The sequence below is a fragment of the Zonotrichia leucophrys genome, chromosome 8 (assembly GCF_028769735.1).
Source record: "Zonotrichia leucophrys gambelii isolate GWCS_2022_RI chromosome 8, RI_Zleu_2.0, whole genome shotgun sequence".
NCBI lineage: Eukaryota > Metazoa > Chordata > Aves > Passeriformes > Passerellidae > Zonotrichia > Zonotrichia leucophrys.
Window position 1 is genome coordinate 22861355 of NC_088178.1, and position 22303 is coordinate 22883657.

The window sequence follows — 22303 nt, forward strand, 5'->3', positions numbered from 1 at the left end:
CACACACACATACTCACAAACACTGCCATTGCCTAAGCCTCATTTCCTTAGGAAACCAGATTAAAAATAGCATTGATGTCAATAATGAAGTCTTTATTTCTTTGGCAGATCTCTGTTCCTTTTAAACCAATCCTCCCAGTGAGAGGTACTGCAGAATTTTCAACTGGAACCAGACCAGATCGCTAAGTGATAAGAACCTCACAGCAGTTTCACTGTACCTCAAACACCTCAAGGAAAAACACAAAGTGAATGTGAATTCTGTATAAATACTGAAAACTGGTGCTGAATTTCATACTGAGTTAACCCAGTGGTGGCATTTGATTTTTCTCTCCCTTTACCTCCAGTGTATAAATCCTATTTTAAAAAGTCTGCAAACCTCAGTATTTAAGGTATTTCCCATAATAAAGTACAGAAAAATACTAAAAAATACTTAAGTTATTAATTTAAATACAAGTCACATAGGTTTCAGTCCTGCAACATTTCTCCAGGAAAATGATGGGAGATTTCACTTTTCTGACAGAGTTCCAAACACGAACTCCATCAAAATATTGTGTTTAGATTAAAAAGGGGTTTGGAAGTTCTCTGGCAGACTAATTGTCAGGCAATGAGCAAAATTGTATCTAAATTTAAGCACTTGGTAGGTCTCATTGATTATCTCTTGCAAACTAGAAATTCCAAGGTAGATCCATCTGGCTTTCTGTTTGTTCACCTACCTGTTCATTCCCACTGTCTGCCTGGAGGTTGACTGGGAGCAAAGCCTGGTACATCCGAAACCATATTTTGCCATATTTCAGTTCACAACACTTTAGCAAAATTTTCTATGAAGAAGGGCTTGTCTACCTCCAAGTCAGTCAATTTTTGCCAAGAACTACCATATTTTCCAGTTTTGTGAGTAATCTCTCCAGAAACCAATTTGAAACAGCAGCACTTTTCCACAGATTGAAGTTTCTTCTCACTCCCCATCAGTCCAGTCGAGATTCAGGTTTTCTACTGAAGAGAGCAGAGAGGGAGCTGAGATTCAGGCACGAACCCGCACGTTTTCCAGTTTCAGATGGCAGCTCAGCTATTGGACTTGGGCTTGAGCCCAGTTTCAGTTGCCACCAGAGCAATTTTGTCCAAGAGACCTCTGTTGCTTTCTGCAGGCCTCTATAAAATGCCTGAACGGTGGCAGAGTTTGTGTTTTGAATGTCTAAGAGAGGTGAATAACTGAAGTTTACGACATCTCGTCTTGCCGGCTGGAGCTTTAATTATTTCCCTTCTGCCCCTCTAAGTAATTCTACCTTCACTTTACATTTCTGATGTTTAAATATTGTTTTTGGGCAGAGGTATACTGCGCATACATTTTCTTTTCCTTGACACATCTCTTCTGATCTACCAGAGAAAATAACAATGGAACTGGTATTTAATAGGCTTATAAAGAGGGTATTGATGTGAAAGTAGCAGCCTAGATTAAAGACCTGGAATGACAAATAAATAATGTCTCATCCAGGTGCACATGCCAGTCACCTTGATGTCAGTTGCAGAGCTACCATTAATTCTGTGAGAATAGGATCTGATCCCAAATCCATAAATCCTTTCTCAGCAAGTTTTCTCTGATGATATTCCTGGCACAACCATGACTAAGAAAACCTGAAACTCTCACAAGAACGCCCAGTTTAATGAGATTTCCAGTCCCAGTTTCCATACCAGTAAAAATCCTCAAGAAATCCACATAAATTACAGCCAGGCTTTCTAAAGCTTTCAGCTTCAAATCCACTTTTGCAAAACAACTGACTCCAGCCAACAGTTGTGCCCGGACTTTCCAGGGCACCAAGACTACCACTGGTTCTTCTCCATATGCACTCCTCCTGCAACTTGGCTCTAAAACGGGTCAGAAATGGCGTGAACCTCTAAGAGACCAACACCACAAGCAGTACAAACTGGTTCCTAAATTCCTGGCTTTACTAAATTCCCTTTCCAGCTTCTGCTCCAACAACTGGAGGCTCCAAGAGTGGAGCTGCAGGGAATTCAGCCATGGTGGTCCAGGATGCCTTGGGACATCCCTGCTCCTCCTCCGGAGTACGCACCCAGGCAGGAGGGGCAGAAGAAAGGAACGTGAACTCAGGCCAACCCCATCAACTTGCATTAATTTGAAACACCACTGAAAGATCTTTGCTTGTACTCCAGGCTCTGAATTCAAGAAAAGGGAGCAACCAGATTGCCTTCTGCTCTGGGACAACGACAGACTGCAGGGGGACTAACACTTGGGTGCAGGCATTTTTAATCAGGGCAGGCAGCACACAAAGGTATCCCAGCTGAGACAAGATCCTTGGGTCCTTTGCAATCTGCTTGACTTTCACAGAGCATCCCGCAGAAACCTCAGTGTTAGAGGAAGGTTGCCAGTCCTTGGGTTCACCTCACTGCTCTTTTAAAATCTTCCCAACAGTGCTGTTAGAGCTGGATGGGAATTTTCAGCTGAGTTTTGGGATGGGAAGTGATGAATTGTCTGGCATCCATATATTGATTTCAACACTCCCATTATGAAACCTAGAGTTATATGGGAGCTCTGCCTGGTCTCCTGAGAGCCTACAGGGTGGCCTGTGAATCCACAGCAAGCTCTTGCGTGTGTGTGTGGGTGAAAAAATATTTCATCCCATGCTTAAGTCCATTTCTGTTCAGCAGAGTGATTAAGCCTCTCATGCTCCTTCAGTTATGAAGAGAAAATTTCCCAAATTATGTGTACATTTTTTACATCTCAGATGTTGAAGAGAAATACAGTAAGGATATAACCATATATTATTGGGCAGGAGGGGCCAATAGAGTTTTCTTTCCTTTGAGAACAGAGAGACAGAATTAGACTTATACAGTAGAACTTGGCACAGGCATAATAATAAATATGATATGAAAATGTCAGGGACCCAGAGGAGCTGACATTAATGTATGTGCTTCTTTAAACCCAAATCCTACAGCACACAGGCAACTTTCCCCATTCATCATGGGCAAAATTACACCAGAGTTGGTGAATGTACACACTGCAGTTTGCAAGGCTCATTTTAGCTGCTTTCAGCATTTGTTTGAATATCTGCAACTGGCAAACAAAGACCAGGATTTGGGGTTGCATGCACTTTCAGTGGAACAACAATGAAAGCAAAGATGGTCAGTGGCCAGGCAGGTCTCCCTGTTGAGCACAATGAATTCTCCACCAGACCACCAAACACAGGCCAGGGTTTGTCCAGCTCACCTCAACAGTTTAGGTGATGACATACCAGTGAAAAAAAACAAATTGCAACCTCAGATACTGGAGTCTTTTCTTTCACCTGCTACTCGTCTTGCCTTCCTCAGTTGGTACAGGTGACGGAGGCCTCAAGACAGCTCTCACCATTGCATAGACCATGCTGTGTTTCTACAATTAATATCTTGTTATACAACAGGAGTTTCTTAAAGCAGAATTACAGGAATGAGCCTTCAGAACAGAAGTTCCCTTTTCACAAAAGGGTGGTGCAGGCAGGTTTATTTTGGCCTCCTCAACTGAGGTGCTCTTTGCCGATTTAAGCTTCAGGTGAAAAGCAAATATTCAGGGATTTCAAAACCCTTGTATTATACAAGATCAGTGTACATTAAAAAGTTCTCTTGATTTTTTTTTTAAAGGCTGCAGGCTGGATTTGCACTTGGAACAAGCTTTTCCCCAGTGGAGTATCTCCTGATTTACAAAAGAGTGTCTGAAAAGAGAATCAGGCATTCCCTGTTTAATGAAGACTTTTAAATGAATCAGTTGTATGGTTTTGGTCAAAATTAGCATGCAAGTCTATTTCTAAAAGCAAAGTGATACTTTGCCTTAAAAACTAATAGTAAAAGAAATCCATACACAAAAACAGGCTGACCTCACTACAAGCATCTGGATGCCCAAATAAACATGAGCAGAGGGAATTCTAGCATCTGCAAACTGTTAATTCACCCTTTTCTTCTCTTTTGTAGGCTGGCCAAGTTCAATCTCCTGGTCGCCAACTTCTTGCTCCACTGAGACAACCCCATTGATGAACTGTGCTGGTGATGTCAGTAGCACCACTAATCAGCATTGGATCAGGATCCCTGACCTGGGGGATAAAGTCTCTTTATATTCCAGCCTGCAAGTGCTTTCCTTTTTCCTTTTTATCCCCTCCTTTTTTTCCTTTTGTGTTCCACACAGGATCTGAGATGACGAGTGAAAATCGTAAAGAGCTCCACAATCCTGGTGGAGAGAGGACCAGACTTCCAATGAGTTGGTTCCCAGTGACACAACAGCGGTGCTGGTGCCTGATTTACACTGAATACTGCCTCAGTTGGGAGTGCAAAGCAGCTATTAGCATATTCAACATCTGTAAATCCCCATCCCTCTGTGGGCAGTTGGACAGCGGCCTCAAGGCACTTCCCTCCTGAAAAAACACTTCCAAGTAACATATGTGAACCCCAATGCCAGATCCCATGGCAGGTGCTAATGGCTTTCACAAAGGTTCTCAGGATTTTAATCAGTTGAGTTGCAGTTGCTCATAGTATCCATCACCTCCTTTAGTTTTCCAAACTACTGAGTAGAAATACGGCTCTCAAACAAAATCCCAATGCCACCTCTCCTCTGGCCCCTTCCCCCAAAATTCAACATCCATTATGTTCCAGCTCAGCTGTGGTCAGCTCACTACCTGCTGACAAAGCATGCTCAAGCTACATCATCTGGATATCTCCTCAGGAATGCTTTAGTTTTCAGAGAAAAATAAGAACATATCTGTGGTGATCAAAACCACTGCAGACTTGAGTCACCTTGGAGATGTCCATAACTCTTGCTCATTGCAGCAGGTGAAGGCTGAGCCTGCTTCTGTCTATGGTACACCAAGTATCTAAAATGATGTGGGCTGAAATTCCCTTGGGAATCTTCTGCAGAGAGCAGAAAAGGGGAAGAGTTGGAGCTGAAGACTACAATGAGGAGATTTTATATTCTTGTGCTCTCATACCAGTCCCATCCTACAGAAAAGTTGCACAATTCTCCCTTTCCCTACTGAAAACAGAGTGAACCCCACTTCTGAGCCCCATTATGAAGAATCACCAGAGAACATTTACTTTGGAAGAAAGTAACTGCTGTTTGAGAACTTGGATTAGATGACCTTTAAAGGTTTTTTCTACCCAAACTATTCAATAATTCCTGCTAACAGTCTAATTTAAGAGGACCAGAATCATTCCTGATGATGCTGCCCATCCAGTGATGAGTGAGAGAACTCTGAAGGACAAGCAGGGAATTCACCTGTTCTGAGCATGGAAATGATCAAATTCTACTTCTGCTGTTGCTACTGTGGGATGGAGTCTTCTGCTTTCATGGCAGCACACAGACATCTACAGCACAGCCTGTATTTATTTTCTTGCAGAACATCTCAGAAATACCTAATCCATCAACAAATATAAATAAACTCAGCCACCTAAGCCTGCAGATGAGCAAGGGTGCTCTGACTGTCACACAAATGGATCTCTGTTATCACTAGCTTCATCAAAAGCTGTGGGCAACCTGGCTTCCACACCAGAGACAACAGCTGGGTCCTCTCTGACCTCTTAGATGTTATGGAGGCTGGTGGGATGGTTAAACATGTGCTTTCCTCCACCCCAGAACTGTGGTCCAGAGACAATTTGCTTCCCCTCTTGCTATGGGAGATGCTATGGTATTTGCATTTCAACTCTGTCTCAGTAAAAGAATATTCTCTATGATATATTTATTATTTTAAGCAACAAAACCCACTGACTAAAAGCCTACTGATTTGGCTGCTAATAAACATTGTGAACTGGAGCAGCATCTGAATTTCTGAAGCAGCAAATCCAGCTCTCAGCTACAAAACTGACAGCTCTCATAAAAGAAAGAAAGAAAAAAAATGCAAGTAAAACATCCTAAGGAAATTATCGTTCAAATTAACTGCAGACATAAATTTATCCATCTGTTATCATAAGTGTTACTTGAAAATTATTTGCCCATAAAAATGAAATAAGCCAGAGTGGATTTTTTTCTTAAACATTGACTTCATGTGTATGGTCTTAGCTGCCAAAATATTAACTCTTTTTAACAGCCTGTGTGCTCTTGGCTGTGTGTCTTTCTTGACTGTAAATGGACCTTTATAAATTGTCTGTATAAATGATGTCTAAGGCACTTCACTGTTATTACAGATCAGTAATTCCAAGTAAACCATCCTGACTTTCAAAACACAAATCCCAAGCAAATGACCAAATTTTACTTGGAAGTACTCTATTTAGCTACCTTTATTCATTCAAAGGGAAAAGTTAACCTGTCCATTAAATGAAAAACATCATTTAACTGCACAAACAATAACTGCTGTTTCATTCCTAGGGTACAGTTACTGTGAATACAGGTATGGTGGGATTTTCACATTAAGTCTGAACATGGTAAACACTGGAAAGGAGTGAAACAAAGTCCACAGAACTGGGTACAGAGCTGGGTTTCTTTTACCCAGAGCCTGTATTCTTCTTGGAGAAGAGAAAGAAATTAAAGTAGAAAGAAAAAATTGCTATTTTCACTTCTACGTGTTTTATAAAGGAATAAATTAAAAGTCTGAATTACTTCAACACATTTAAATAGTGAGTAAAGTCATGGAAGACAGAAAAGGCAGAAATCTACTGAAAAGTCTATTTTTTATTTTTAAGAATGACAGAAAACTGAAAAGTTCCTTTTAGAATTGTGTAATTTTTTTGTTTGTTTCAATACTTTTGACTGGAACAACATCCCCCATCTTTCAGCAGCATAAAAAAACTTTGTTTCACTTTATGAAAAACTGTTTTATCTCAGCTTGCTTGGATATTCAAATGTCTGTCCCCTGCCTACTCCTTTGTCCCCAGGATTTGTCTTTTGGATGTTTCACAGCCTCGTGCTGTTACAGGCCAGACTCAGAACCAGCTCTCCTATGATGCACCACAAAGTCTTTGCAGCACAGCTCTAAGTGGCACATAGTGAAATTTTAGTGGGAGTCCCAGTTTACAGGAGAGCAATGACACCCAAGCACCTGGGATTTTGCCTGCTATCTGCAAAAATGGACTTGTTTTTCCAGAAGAAAACAGAAAAAAATTATTTTCCACAAATGCCCTCTTTAACCAAAAAACCAGACACCTACATCCTCCAGCTCGGTAGCTCCAGGCTCCTGCACCACCAGGCTGCCAGGATATCATAATCTTGTTTTTCATTTGAAGCCACTCACTGGATTTGTTTGGGGTTTTTTCTGGCTTTTTTTGGTTCTGCAGTCATGGAGCAGGATGCACTGAGCCAAACCTGACTGCAATTTGCAAAGTCACCTGCATGGTGCCTTCTGCCTTAGTCAAGCTTATTACACTAATTAATTATTAGATGCTACAGAGCTACCCATCCACAGCACTGGAATCTTACAATAAGCTGAGGATGATGCTCCAAGAGAGCAACAGAGCCTCAATTGCTGCATGCAGCTGTGCAAAAGCCAGGTAAAACTTCACCACAGCAGCATCCACAAGGTAGAGCTCCCTGCAGGGAGGCCACCAGAGGAACAGGCAGGGCTCAGCCTCAGGAGGGCTGTTTTCTGGCAGAGATCCTATTTCCCAGCCCCTTGGCTCCAGTTTTACCTGGGAGTAACAGGATACCTCTGAGTCCTTATGAATCATCCTGCAGGGCTCAGGACTCCCTCCTAGAGCAGCCCTGGTCTGTAAAACTGCATTTATTGAATGGTTCCAAGGTGCTTTTCTTGTAACAGGCTTATTTTCTTACTGAAAAAAACCACTAATTTTCCTAATTTTATTTGGCAGCACAGTTTTATCCAGTTCTTCCTTTCCCAGAAACTATGATGGAGATTATGAAATTTGGAAAACAATTCATAATACACATATATAATTTAATTACTATTCATTCATTAGTTCAAATATCTTCAGAATTAAGACATTAATGCAAAGATCAAGCTTGGCATAAAGGGCAATATTGTCTGAAGCACATTGTCCAGAATATTTTTTTTCAAATTATTTCCCCTTCATCATTACAGTTTTAGAGACGCAAAATCTTAAATTGCATTGCTCTGGGAGCAAATAAACTCCCACAGACTCTATCATGCCTATCCTAACTGAAAGTGCATTCCTAAAATTTTGCACTTCAGAATTCATGGGAATATGTGAAAGCCTCAACTTTCATCAAAAACATCCTTTAATTTTATAAAAGACAAAACCAAACCCTTAAAGTTTTATATGACAATTTGAATTCATGATTCAAGCACATACCAAAGAAATCCCTCAAAATAAAAGAACTAGATATAAGGATGCAAAATAAAAGATTTATCAGTAAAAGCCACTCTTCAAATTCAGTGCATGAAGAAAAAGAGGAAACAAAAATCCTTCAAGAAAAAAAAAATGCAGTTGAATCATAGGAGGAAATGAACTTGCCTGCTCTTTGGTCACATAAAAGTTTTGGCATTGAAAAAAATTAATATTCTTAATGTTGTCTGCATGAAGAAAAAAACACCCCAAAGAAGAAAGAAGGAATTAATTGTAGTTAAAGCAGGGATAGCCTGCAGGGATGGCCCAATTTGGTGAGAAAAGCCAAAGAGAGGCTGGAACAAAGAACCCAAAACAAAAAGCTTTCCTCAGCATCTCCCACATCCCAGTTTTCAATAAACCCGCGTGTCTGTTCTGTCCTGCCATGCTCACTGCTGGGGAAACAAAACAACCCAGCAACAAAGGCAGTTTTCAACATCACCAGAAATGGCCTAAAAGACAAAGTGAGATTGCTCTTTATGAGCCAGCTTTCCCTGGGAGTTTCAGGTAGGTGCCCTCTGATGGGGACAGGGGAAGAAAGCTCAATCCTCCTGTAAGTTATAAGTGTCTTTCTAATGAATGTAACGTGGAATTAGCATCCATTGGCTTAATTTCAGCTCTGTCATTAGCACAAGCAAACAGCTGCAGTGGGTTGGATCCATGACCCATCTAATCTTTGGTCTGTGGACTAGGTGTAGAGCACTACAAGTGGGCAGTGATGCCCAGTTTATCCCCTCAGCTCCATTTATGTACTGGTTAAGGGATTTCCAAAACTGGAAACTGTTATTTAAGCCATCATGTTCGATAATCTCCAATAAACCTCACTCCTTGGGTTAGACAGGCTGGTTTTTATGAATGCCTGTCCAATTATGAGCCATCATGATATATTTTCCTACTGTAAAAACAGTTAAGCAAAACTTCTTGGCCAGAAATATCAGCCAAGCCTGAGATTAAATAAGCTTGGGAAAATTCAGTCCGGATACACTCAAAAAATAAATACATCAAAATGCACGTGTCTCTGCTAAAACCCACAGTCTTTAATCAAAATTCCCACTGAAGTGAGTAGCGAAAGGTGAGTTGTTGCCAAAGTTCATAGTGAGAGCCATGGGATGAGAAGCAAAGTTCTGTCAAAAATGAGAAATTGCTAAGGAGAGGAGCAGGAGGAGCAGATTGGTTCTCGACACAGCAATCTCAGCCTGCCTTTTGAGGGAGCTCAAAAAGACACTTAAGCTGGTGCTCAGGATTGTGCTGAGCTGGGGCCTGAATAATTATTATTTATACTCTTATCACACAGAAATATGAATTCCATTGGTCAAGGGAAAAGAAATTTAAAAAGGGAGAGAGAGGACAGTAGCATGTACTGTCGTAGGCTCACAGAAGTACTGCAGACATCTTTGTTCTGCAGACTTCAGGGAGAGCATTAAACAGGAAGAGGGACACTGGATTTTTACTTCATGGTTTAAACTGCTGGTATTTAGCTACACACACAACTCATGCACTTGTGCAAAGCCCCAAACCAGCCAGTCTGTACAGACACAGCATCAAAGCAGCTCAGTCACCCATTAAGAAGGTTTAACTGCAGCAACCCAGAATGTTTGAAATCCTGGGACAGTGCTGGAGCCACACACATGTGGCTGTGCCACCAAAGGGTTTGTGTTCTGCCACTCACTGCCACCACCACCTGGGCTTACAAATTCAAAGGCAACTGAACCATCTTCTACACCCATGGCCAAGTAGCCCACAGGTCTGGGAAGGGAACAAACACAACAGCATGAGAAGTGCTTACAGCTTCACATTTCCACAGCCAGATGGAAAACAAAGTAAGTGCAGCCTGTGTGCAGCCTGCCTGGACTTAGACCCACCTCCTACAACAACTCACTCCATTTTAGAAGTGGGTCTGGACAAACAAAAGTCTTTCTGCTTCAAAGGGAAGCCTCATAAGAAATTTTCCCACAGGCTGAGACCTGAATCATTCCAAACACTTTACTTCCAATCATAGTAACAGAGTAAAACAGAAAAAAAATCATGCCATACCTGCTCCAAAGGCAAAGAAGAAGCTCTTGTCTCTGTTCTCCCTTAGAAGTGACATCACTCTTCTCCCCATCCTCTCATTCCTTTTGTAGATGAGCTCCTGTCTGAAGTAGCTGTCTATTTCCTGAGCTGTCACCTGCTCGTGGGGTGGGAGTGTTGTGTTGATGAAGTTTGGCACCTGAAACAGAGAGAGAGGCCACAACTCAGGTGGCATGGTTAAGGAACCCACAAAACACTGCATGTTTTAATCCAGCTTTCTTTAAGCCACCTAAGCACCACTACCACACAAAGAAAAACCACTAGGGGATCAGAGCATGGGAGGTTGTTAGGGACTCTAAAAACAAATAAAAAGAAAATAAATTCCCAATGAATATACTCTCTTTAAAAAACATGAAACTAGTACTTTACTACAGGAAACTTCAGTTAATTTTGATTTTTCTCTGTCCTTTTGTGAAAATGTAGTTTCAGGTGTTACATTTGGGTGAGTTACTTGGACCTTTATTCTCTGCTTGTTAAAAAAAAAAATCATTGGCTGTTTAACACCAAATTCCTGTGATCTGCTCTCAGCTGAGGTCACCATGAACTAAGCAAGGATGGTAAGATTTGGCTTGTATATGTGGCTTTTTAAGAACCTAGCAGTTTAAAGAGGGGAAAGTATATCAAATACAGACACAGGAAGATGCACACAGGGTAAACCCCCTTATCTTTACATGCTATTAGTTCTCACCAGAGAAGACCATGCATTACAACACATAAATCCCTGGAACATTCCTGATATATCTGAGGAAGTGACTTCCACAAGAACTTCTCCTTCAGTCTCTGCTTTTGTGAAGAGAGATGCTCACAGACCCAGCAGAAAGGCTGAAAGCTCAAGGACTTGGGTCAGGGCAGCAGACCCAGGAATGAGCCAACATCCAAGCTGTAAGGGACAGATAAGCCAAAAGTCTCTGGTTATTAGGACAACAACTTGTTTTGAAACAGTGAAAGTCCCAGGTCTACCACAAGGGTTTGGGAGCCCATGGGCCCTGCAGGCAGAAAAGCTGTAAGGGGGGAGTGTTTGATGACTGCTAACAGGACCCAAGCACTTTCTGGTGATTTTCTGTGCCTCACCACTGGAAAGCAGCTTAAGCTGCAAACCTTAGGTTCAGATTTCTGAGTCCCTAGGTAAATGTAAAGCTGCCAGGATTTCCAGTGTTAATCTGAGTCAGTGGTAATGACATTGCATGCACAGCGCATGAGGGGAACATCTCTCACTCACTGTGCTGAAACTCTTGGTACAGTGACTCTGTTACTTGTGTTAATTCCATCTCTGGTTTTCTACTATACAAAATTCCTGTACTAATTTTCTAAAACTTGTCTTTGGTTTTTGTTTTTCAGCCCACCTCTTCCCGTTCCACTTGCTCGCATGGCTTTATCACAACAATTTTTGTCTCTTCCCACCCTCTTGGCTTATACTGCTTCTCCAAAAGTTCTCAGCAAGTTTTAGGGAGAAAAACTGATTTCCATCTTCCAGTGACTCTCCTTAAAAATTTTTCATGGCAGCCTCATCTGCATCACTCCTAAAATATGTGAGGGATCAAGCAGTAGAGATTTCTCACCATGCATTATGCAGGATGAGTCTACACCTTACTCTGGATTCACACTAAAGGCTCTTCTCAGTTGAGTGAGACAGAAAAGGGGACCACATCTCCTGAACCAAGGAATCCTAAGGGGATGGAGATAACACTCCATGTAAGAGATCCTGCCCCAGCCTATTGGACCTCACAGACCAGCTGGACCTTTGATTTTCCAAACTGCTTCTCAACCTGCTTTGCCAAATCACCATGCTTCTCACAGCATGTTCTTCTTTAAGGGTTCAGTCACATTATCCTGAGTCATTCTTTCCTCCAGGCTTTCCAGCATCACCAGTGTAACCTGTGAACTCCTCAGAGCATGCAAGTATTTTGCACCTTGTTCTCAGTTTAGCCCTGAGCCAGCACTCAACAAGTCAAAAGTCCCATTAAGTCAGACCTCTTGGAGATAGCAGTTTCCTGTGAAAGCCCAAGAAGTTACCTCTGTGTCTGGCAAGAATATCTGTTTGTCTCAAAGGGATGGAGGAGCAGACTGACGTGTCAAAGAGATAAAATGCTGCTGGCTACAGCAGCAAAGAACATAGTGGCTTCCATTCCTGGTGAAAAACAGGGATAGATTTACATTGTAGGAATCAAGTCTTAGGAATGACTAGCCATTTTACACTTGCAGTAACTTCTGTAATGCAAAGCTGCAAATCCATTGGTCCATGGAGATACCACAAACCTTTCCATCTCCTCTATACTGGAGCTCTCAGGCAGGAGGTCAGGGAAGCCTTTTTTACGCACTGACATGGAAGGTGACATTTTGTGGAAGCATCTGAAGGCTCAACACCCACATAACAGAAGTCTCTTCTTCCCTGCTTCTGGCTGAAGGCTGGGACCTGGTTTTGAATCACTTGAGATGCTTTGGGGAAAGCAAGGTACAGCCTTGCCTGTGAGCACAACCTGCTCCTACACAAAGCAGGAACAGCAGTGCTGGGGGACCAAGCAGTCCCCCAGCTTTGTGCATCCCACTGGTGATGGAGGTCCAGATACCCAAAAAACAGATGTTGTATGAGGTCTTTGCCAAGAAGGGAAGCACCTTTCACCTCCTTGTGCAACTCCATCACTTGCAATCCTATATCCACATTTAACCTGTAGTTCCTTTTCTTTATCTAACCTAAAATACAGTACACAAAACAGAGACATTTACTTGCCTTCCCCCCCCCCCCCCTTCCCTTTTTTCCCTCTCTTCTGTGGGGAAAGTTTGCCAATGGCAGAGAGATAAACTTGAAACCAAGGACTGGGTTTTGTCAATCTTTCTTTTGCTCACCCATGGAACAAGACAAAGGAAGGCATGATCTAGAGAGGCACAGCATCAGCTGCAGGTCCTGCTGCACTGCGTACACTCCTGCATTTCTGATGCCTGGCAAAAATACAATCTGCACGTGTGCTTCTGTGTGTGTGTGGCAGAGGACAGAAGATAAATGACTGCAGTAAGTATGCCCCTACACAGTAGTGCAACCACACTCTGAGCTGTGACACTTGCCCCATTAATCACCTCTGCTCCTCCCTGTATCCAGGTCCTTTCCACAGTGACACACACCATGCCTGGCTTCAGGGAGACAGCTGGCCCTGTTGATTTAAGAAACCCTTAAACCAGACAGGGATCAGGAAGTCAAGAAACAGTCACACACAATTAGGAAACTCTTAACTGGAGCCAGAATTTAAGTTTGGGGGGTTTTTTGGAAAAGAGAAGATCTGTTATTTTCAAAAGATGGGCTAAATATGGACCAAAAAGGATGTACCTTCCCCCTTCTACTTTTATTTTGTTTTCATTCTCTGAAAAAATTAATTTTAACATTTTAATAATATGAATCTATTGGTTTTGAGCTGAGAGTCAATGATTGAGACATTTGCTGTGCCCCTGGTTGAGGGACTGATCTAATAATACCTGAATATTGCTACCAGTGTTTAAATGGAGTGGATTATGTGTCTGTTGAAAAATCCAAACTTCTAATTTTGCTGTTCACCTAGGAGTGTAACAGCTGGATCAGGAGAAAAATGCATCACCTGGGATGTGCTCACTTCTAGTGGATACACATGACAAGAGATAAATAGATTCTTTACATCCAGTCTCTGCAAGCTGTGCAGTTTTCTGAGAACCCAACCAACTCATATTTATATATAATTCTAGTGGAAACTCAATAACGTATCTCACTGAGGCATTCAGAATAAAGAATATTTTGTTTTACTTAATAAGGTAGCACTCCTTTTTTCTGTTCCCATTTCCTTTAGGTTACAGCTTTCCTATGGACAGTACAGACAGACCACAAACTCAAGTCATTAGGTACACTCTGCACTTATAAGTTAAACTTTTAAGGTTAAAGAAAGGGACTCTGAGAATAAAAAAGAAATCCCAGCCTTACAAAAATTTCTTCCCCTCCCCACTGTCTGTGTAGTTCTACTTTAGTCAGTGTCCCTGATGGAATATATGTGTGGATAAAGCTCTGTACACACGTCTGAGCTCACAGTGCTGTGGGATGTGGGCCATAATTCTTCACCTTTGAAGTCAGTGGGAGCTTTATGGAGAAGAAAGAGGAAGGATTGTGGAGTGGTTATGACACTACCCTGAAAAAATGGTTCTGCTCCCATGGGTGATACAAATCTCTTACATGATCACAAGCATGTCATTTGGGTTTAAACCTTCAAAGGAAACTCAGCACTTAACCTCCACTAAGTGTCTTTGAAGCATTTGGCTTTATTCCTCCTGTGTCTCAAAAGTCCATCTGTAAAATGGGGACAGAGACTTTTCTAAAAAGACTTTCTACCTTGATGTTACATACAAGGCACTGGCTCAGTCTAGCTCTGGAGGGACCCAAAGGAAGACCCAAAGTCCAACACAATGCTCAGCAGTAACCTCCCTTCCCATAAATTTCCACAGAGGCTTGGATTCTGCTGCAGTCATTAGCATAAGAGCTAACAAGACACTTTAGCTTAGAAAAATGCACCAGCCATAACTCAAGATCTATGCTATGCTTTCAGCTTTGTCTGTAGAGACAGAGAGAAAAAAAAAGACAAAAAAAAAAAAAAGAGAAAAGCAAAATATATTGGTGCAGAGTCTTTTATCGCATTTAGGGCTTACTGCCAAAGTTCAGCTGAAAATTCATGGACACGGGACTACATTAAAAGTCCATTTTTAAAATTTACTATTTTTTAATATTTGGACAAATATTCTGGGGAGAGGCACAATGCCAGAGTTGTGAACATCTATCTGCAAATAATTTTTTTTGGACACACATAAGCACCATCATCTTTGATTACATTTTTTTTTACTTTGGATTTATTATCTACATTGGAACTGGCCTAGACTCAGTCCAGTATCAAATCATTATCATATGTGGAGTAACAGTGTTATCGTTCCTACTCCTATGCACTACATTTCCAAATCTTCTGATAACCTTGTTTAGCCTCGTTCTGTTTCAGTGATGAGACTATTTCTGGAATGTGAATTCGAATTGTAATATTACATCAATCAAAAAATAACATTACCAACAATGGAATAAAGAGCTGTGTGCCTTTCCTCACCGGCTTGTGCACAGAGGTGATTTTCAACCATAATTCTACTTGCAGATGGAAAAGAGGAAGCTGAGATAGGGAAATGGGAAGCCAGCCCTGCCATGAAACACACAGTGATCCTAAAACCTCTTCAGCAATTATCTTCCTGTATCTTGGTCAATCCTCCAGGCTTTTGAGACTCCTGTCTCCCACTGTCCTAATCAGTAGATGACTCAAGGATTTCCAGCCTCATCTCCTGAGAAATATCCAAACTTCAGACTGCTGCATGTACAGCATCATTACTGACAGTTGCAAGGCAATCTCTTAATAAAACAAATGCCTTGTTTCCTTATTTCTTCTTCTCTCCCCAGAGGGTTCACAGCTAAACAGAGAAAACAGAAGGCAGCACACCCAGGGTCAAAAGGGACAGCTATGGCAGGACAGGGAGCTGGCAATCAGCTTCCAGAGTTCCAGTCCAACACCCCGATACAAACCCCATCCATCCCTCCCTGACAAGAGGGCTCCGCCTCCACACTCGTAATCCTTATCTCCAGTTGTGAGCAGGGAGCTGTTCCCAGATCACGACAACTGCATTAATTTTTTTAAAACATTATAAAGATTGGGTTCTCTTTATTAGTCTTCTGGTTTATGAGCTTTACGTGGGCAGAGGCCAGAAGACAAGTAAGGGATCCTGCTTTGAAGGATTTTCCCTACACCATGCAGGTCAGGAACCTTTATACAGTTGACAGCTCTAAGAAAGATAAGGATCTCATGAGCTGACAGGCAGCTTATGGGGGCTGCCAGGGAGCCAGAACAGCATCCCAACACCCACTGGCTCCTCCAGCAAACTGAAAAGCCCTAAATTCACACCAGCCCTTCTTGGGTCACAGGCTGACATCTAAGATCTAGTTATCATTCCTTTATGAAGGGAGGATACCCTCCTGTTAACCAGCCTTGACAAGGCATTGTGGCTTTTACTGCAGGGCTGCAAAATATACTGCTCAGGACTTGGAAGACACCTGTTTTCCTCTGATTTATGAACCCTTCTGGCATCTGGGAGAGTAATATCCTCTTACTGCAGCCTCTGATAGGAAGGATTGAAATAGTGCAAAGTGAATGGGCTGTGAGAACAAGTTCCTCCACAAGGAGGACGTGGCTGCCACAAAAGCAAAAGATGCTGCCAACTCAACTGGTTTTCCTCCAGCACTCCCAAGCTTCCTTCATGAGGGAGGGAGACCAGTAATGGCCAAGGAGGGAGTGTCAGGTTAATCTGATTTAACCCAAAAGCCCAGAGTTGGCAGCTGCCAAGAAGATAAGCTGTTTGTTATGGAAAAGGGAAACCAGGAAGGAGCAGTCTCCAGTTGGAGCATGTGATTAACCCATTATGGCTTTCCCTTAAGCACTAAAATTTAAAGTCATATATTAGAAATCCGAGTGGACTGTAAAAGGAGTCTTTCTTGTTTGAAGTAAAGTTCAGTTCCATCCCTTCTTTCCCTTTTCCAGAGTTGGAGGGAGGAAAAACACAAAAATACTTTTTTGTGCTTGAAGGGAAGTGAAGAACACAAGCAAGAACATTTCTTGGGACCAACTCTGGGAAGCCCTTTCTACCCATGAGCTCATCCCTGCCCACCTTCCATCAGGGCTCACGGTCCATAGATGTTGCAATTACACCACAGCTCAGGTTAGTGAGATTTCTCTAACTGGCCTCTTGGACTTAAAGCTAGTGGGATACCCCTCAGCATGCCATGGCAACTTGAGTGGGAAGACAGAGTTTCAAATTGGCTGCCTCAGACCTAGGGGCCTCTGGAGCATCTAAACTTGTAAATGCAGGAAAATTAGGAGAAGATGTGGAGGGGAAGAGCAGGCTGAATGCCAGTGAAGTCTCTATGGAGAGTGAACAACACCTTTTAAAACCAGCTCTGCAGGTGACACAAAGGCTGCAGGAGTCATTGCTGGCCTGAGGGTAAAGCTGCCTGCAGGCAGGGTGGGCTGCAGCCCTTGGACACCCCTGTGTCTGCACCTGCATGGACACCCTCCCTGGCAGCACCAAACCCATCCTGCCAGGGCTCTTCTTCCAGGTGGCACCTGGCCAAACCACAGCTGTGTGTCATGTCTAGTTCTACCTTCTCTGCCCATTTGGGCCAAAAGAAACCATGTTTAAAAAAAATAAAAAAAAAGCAGAAAGGCCACAAGGATGGGCTGTGAGTCTCACACACTCACAGCTTGGGGGGTGATACTTCTATCCCTGTTAAAAAAGACTTTCAACAAATCTCTGAGAAGTCATGACCTCCATGTATGTTTTCTATTTCTTTTTCCACACCAGTTAAATAGCTGCTTTCCAAGCACTTGGGAAAAAAAAGGAAAAGAAGAAGTAAGCAACACCAACCCCTCCTCCAAGGCCTCCCTCCCCACCCCAACCCCGTCCCTGCTCCCCTTGGTCACGATGCCAAAATATGCAGCCGCTCTCTCTATCTGAATGAATGTTTTGATTAAAGAAGTCTTAACAAAACAGAGTCAGAACAATGATCCCGGCCCCCTTTCTGCAAGCTTCACCCAACTATGTGGAGTATATTTAGGACCAGATTACAGGGACCTGCTCATTAATTGACTAAGGATGACAAGCCTACAGTGTATGCAAATAAAGGTTTGGGTTTCAGAGGGGAGGGTAAATCTTAACAACCTAATGATACTTCTGCCACACTTAAAACCCTTTTAACTTTGGGATTTTTTTGAGGCCAGCTTTCACGAGCTTGCAAACATATGGAAAAGTTCAAGTTTTTCTATTTCCCTTCCAAATGCTTTCTTTTCTTTGACAAAGAATTTTTTTTTTCTGTTCAGACACTAAAACCATCACCTATTATATTGCCATGACACCCAAGTAAAGACACTGATCAAAGGGCAAAGCAGGGCAATAAAGTGAAAAAAAAATAGGACCAGAAGGTTTGGGTTTGGGGTTGGTTTATTAAAGAACTGAAATTCTTTTTCCAAAGGTATTTTTCATTTTGTCTTCTGTTACACAGTGGAAAAACAGTTGGTTAGTAGTGGGTACAAACTCAGGTTTGGTTGTCTTGGATATGTGTAGTTCAGAGCTCTTCAATGAATTTCTTTCCATCCCTGTTTAGTGAGATTCTAGGAGAAGCTTGAATGTGTATGTGAAATTTGCAATATTACTTTAACCTGAGGCGTGTCTGATCCAAAATATATGATTTGCACAATATCACATAACTTAGCAAGGAGCAGAAATCTGGTTCATAACACCACAGCAGCTGGGCTGGACATGGGACCTCTGGAGCTGACCCTCAAGGGAGTGCATGGACTGCAGAGGTGGCTCTGCCTTCCTGGTTGGTCCTGGAAAAGTCCAGGCTCCTCCCAGTCCAACCAGCTTTCTAGTTATGCTGGCATCTGAAACAAACTGCATTATAGCTTTTGAACTGATTTTAACTTTCTTTAAGATGGGGTCACTTGAGAGGTCTAGTACCAGATGAGAAAATGGAGAACATCTCCAAGAAAGCCTTTAGAAGTGGAACAAGGACCAGTGAGGAGAAAAATAAGGAATAATTCAGATTAAGTTACCTCTGAAATAGATTTCTTTGCATCCAAGCTGGTAGAACTCTACAAGCCTTTGGGTTTAGAAGATCTCTGTCTGAAGTCACCATCAGAGAGCTCAATCAGTTTACACTGGAGATATCTAATCTATGGCATTCACCATTTGGTAATGCACACTAACAGTGTCAGGTGAGGAAATGTTGTGTCCAGGGGTACCCAAGAACACAGTCCTGTCAATAATGTCTAACACTAATCCTGCCAAGCCTTGCCAAACCAACCAAGCTCCCCCCTTGTCCCACTTTTCTCCCCCTCACAGTCATAATGAGGAGCAAATATAACTTCTAGATAAAACAAGGAGAAAGAAAAAGCACTTTGTACATTCAACCAACAAGATACTATTTAAAATACTAACAAGTCTTTTTCATTTCTCTTTAACAAGTATTTCCAAAAAACACTTCATATACCAGCTCTTTAAAAAGGGAAAGTAAATGCTTTATAGCAAACATACAGCATTGCACAGAAAGCAGCGCCTTTAAATATTTTTACCAATCACTCTTTCATACTCATTTATAGTCTATTCCCATACTAATAAATACAGATAGTCAACATTCCCTAAATGTTTTAATGCAAATCAGCCCTTTTCTGTAGGTGAATATGTTCTTTTTCTAATAACGCAGCAGTCTGCAAGAAAAATCTTAGCTTTTTAATGTCTTGTTCCAATTTCTCCATGACTCTCTCTTCTCTCACATTGCTTTCTTCATGGAAAGAGGAGGGAAAGAACTTCCAAGGTAAAACAACTCCAAAGGCAAAGATGTCATGAACATTTTCAAGCAAGAACAGCCTATTTTCAAAACCTGCAGCATGAAAATTATCTGGGCATGTTCCAGATTATTAATAAAAAAACAATCTTTGCAATGTTTTCCCCAGCACTGTCATCAACAAGTAGACTTCACTCTCAATCTGGATCTGCAACCAATTTTCTGAAACACATAAGCCAAAATACAATATTGCTCCAATCTGGAATCCTGTTCTGACATAATATGAAAATTAGACTCTGAAAATTTTGGCTCCACTCCTGTCTTTTCGTTCACTTCCAAATGCTCCCAGTGTACCAAAACACAGAGCTGTAACTCAGGTGCAAGTGGAAAGAAATTATGAACCCACCACAGCAGAGCAAGAGCTCTTCTGAGCTATGGGAAGGCAGCTCCTCTGCAGCAGCATCTCCGGAGAGCAGAAGGTGGGGACAGGCTCTGCTGGCTGTGGGCACAGGCAGCACTGAGCACTCGTGTCACCTGGCATCAGGACTGCCATCAGCGTCCTTGTGACAAACACTCCTGGAGTGTGACCGGCCCTCTGCCTGGACACACAATGGGAAACTCGTGGGATGGCTCCCCTGGCTGGAGACAGCCTTGCACTGGCTTTTCTGGAGAGCCCACAATCATTTTCCCGGGAAGAACGAGAGGCTGGGCCAGTTTGCCTGCACTTTGTTAGGGCTGAGAACGATAAGATGCTTCCAGAGCGTTGCGTTACAATAGCTGTGCCTTCAGTACATGGATTTATCTTCCTCTGCCCTAGATAAAACTCCATTCCTTGGACAAATTAGGTCTGCTTGTCATTCAACACTCTACCTAATGGTCTCAGCTGTGTGTTTCTGCAGTTACTGAAGCTGGAGCATTCCACAGATAGTTCTCATTGATTTGAGAAGTGAGCCAGAAATCCAGTTGTATTTTATTCAAAATGACAATGGGGCAAGTTAATGATGTAATTAGAATTATCAGGACCCCTAAATTTTAAAGGACAGTTTTCAGCAAAGAATGATAACATTTTTAAAGGGGTATGTAACACAACCTGGTGATTTATAAAGAACAAGTGCCTTGTGAAGTGAGGCACTAAACATTTTCTTCCTTAGTTTAGGGAGGCTGATACTGACACAGGCTTAGTTTATGAATCTCTAATGTCATGTTATCAAGACCATCATATGCTTTTCAGAAGGTAACACACTATCTAAATCCATCCATGGCATTTGCAAACTGCAGAGACAACTTGAGATATGGATGGCATCATTGGATAAGGTATCCAAAAAGCTGGGTTGTTTCTGATGGACACAGCTTGAAGAAGGAGGCACAGCACCTGAGAGGGGCTGGGAGCTGTCTGTATGCTGTGGTGACCACCAAACAACTTCACTGCACATCTTGTTTAACCATGTGGGTGAAGTCAAAACCTTACACCTGCTGTCAATGAGAAGATTTTTATGCTGAGCTGAGCACAAAGAGTGTAAAATGGGTTAGTCACTCACTTTATTTATTCACTTTGATATCCAGTGATGGCTGGGCCTGCTGGATGAATACAAATCCTGCTGAAAGCATAGAAATATTCTCCTTTACTTCACTGGGCTCTCAATACAATCTAACATACAAACCATAAAGGCTCCGTGGATGAAGGATGCTTTGGAAGTGTCAGGAATGACTCTTACCCCATGCTGTTTACCCTAAATGGGACAGGCAGAATGAAACCTGGGTAGTTGGGCCAGTAGAAATTGTCTACAAAGTGATCAGCAAAGCTGCAGGTCACTGACAGGCCACATCAGCAATGAGAAAGGAAAAACCATCTTCTCCTGGGACAGGGCCCTCTCCTCATGTCAGGAGAATAGCTGGAGACCACCGCCACAATTTTTGGGAAAGGCTGAAGGACAAAAATCTAAGTCTTGGATTTTCAATTTTCCTCTTAATAAAGAGTACATAGTGGTACAAAGAAACATAGAACAAACTTATTCAATTCTGGCAAAGATGAATTTGCTTTATAGAACTGTCCTTAAAAACTGAATAGCTCAAAACTGACCACAGGAAGTAACTGGTGCAAAAAACCCCACACAATAAATTGTTCTGCACCCTACTTTTTCTTCATGGAGGCTTTAGGTCATTAGGCAATTTCTCAGCTGTCTCAGGTAAAAAAAAAATTCATTTGGAGAAAGATAATTTTCTAATTTTGAACAAACAGATTTTTTGCATTTCAGTACTTCTGAACACACTGACCTCAATTCCCTAGTGAGAGCTTCAGGCAGAATACAGAAGTTAAAACTACTGATCTAATCCAATCCAATCCATTTTTGCTTTTAGGAAACATTTATAAAAGCAGAGAAAGAAGCTGACTTCTTCAAGGGGAAAAATAGTCTGGAGAAAGAGCAGAAAATACATCCATCCTATTTTAGCTTAGAATACTTTCTCTTTGGTATCATTTTGACTCTCTGCCCAGAAGCCTCAACATAATCCTCTTGATTGCAAAAGTCACAAGAGAATCAAGTGTTTGAAGAAGGCTATTTAAAAAAGAGAGATGTTCCCTACTGCATTTTGGGT

At 42.0% G+C, this 22303-nt stretch overlaps 1 protein-coding gene across 1 annotated transcript in view; it reads right to left on the minus strand.

The window, feature by feature from the left end:
- The window catches only part of TRABD2B (TraB domain containing 2B), a 258759-nt gene that overhangs the window by 91465 nt on the left and 144991 nt on the right, over positions 1-22303 (minus strand). Inside the window, exon 4 of the mRNA XM_064720222.1 lies at positions 10300-10474. Coding sequence (XP_064576292.1) covers positions 10300-10474 — 175 coding nt within the window. The remainder of the gene's footprint in view (positions 1-10299; positions 10475-22303) is intronic.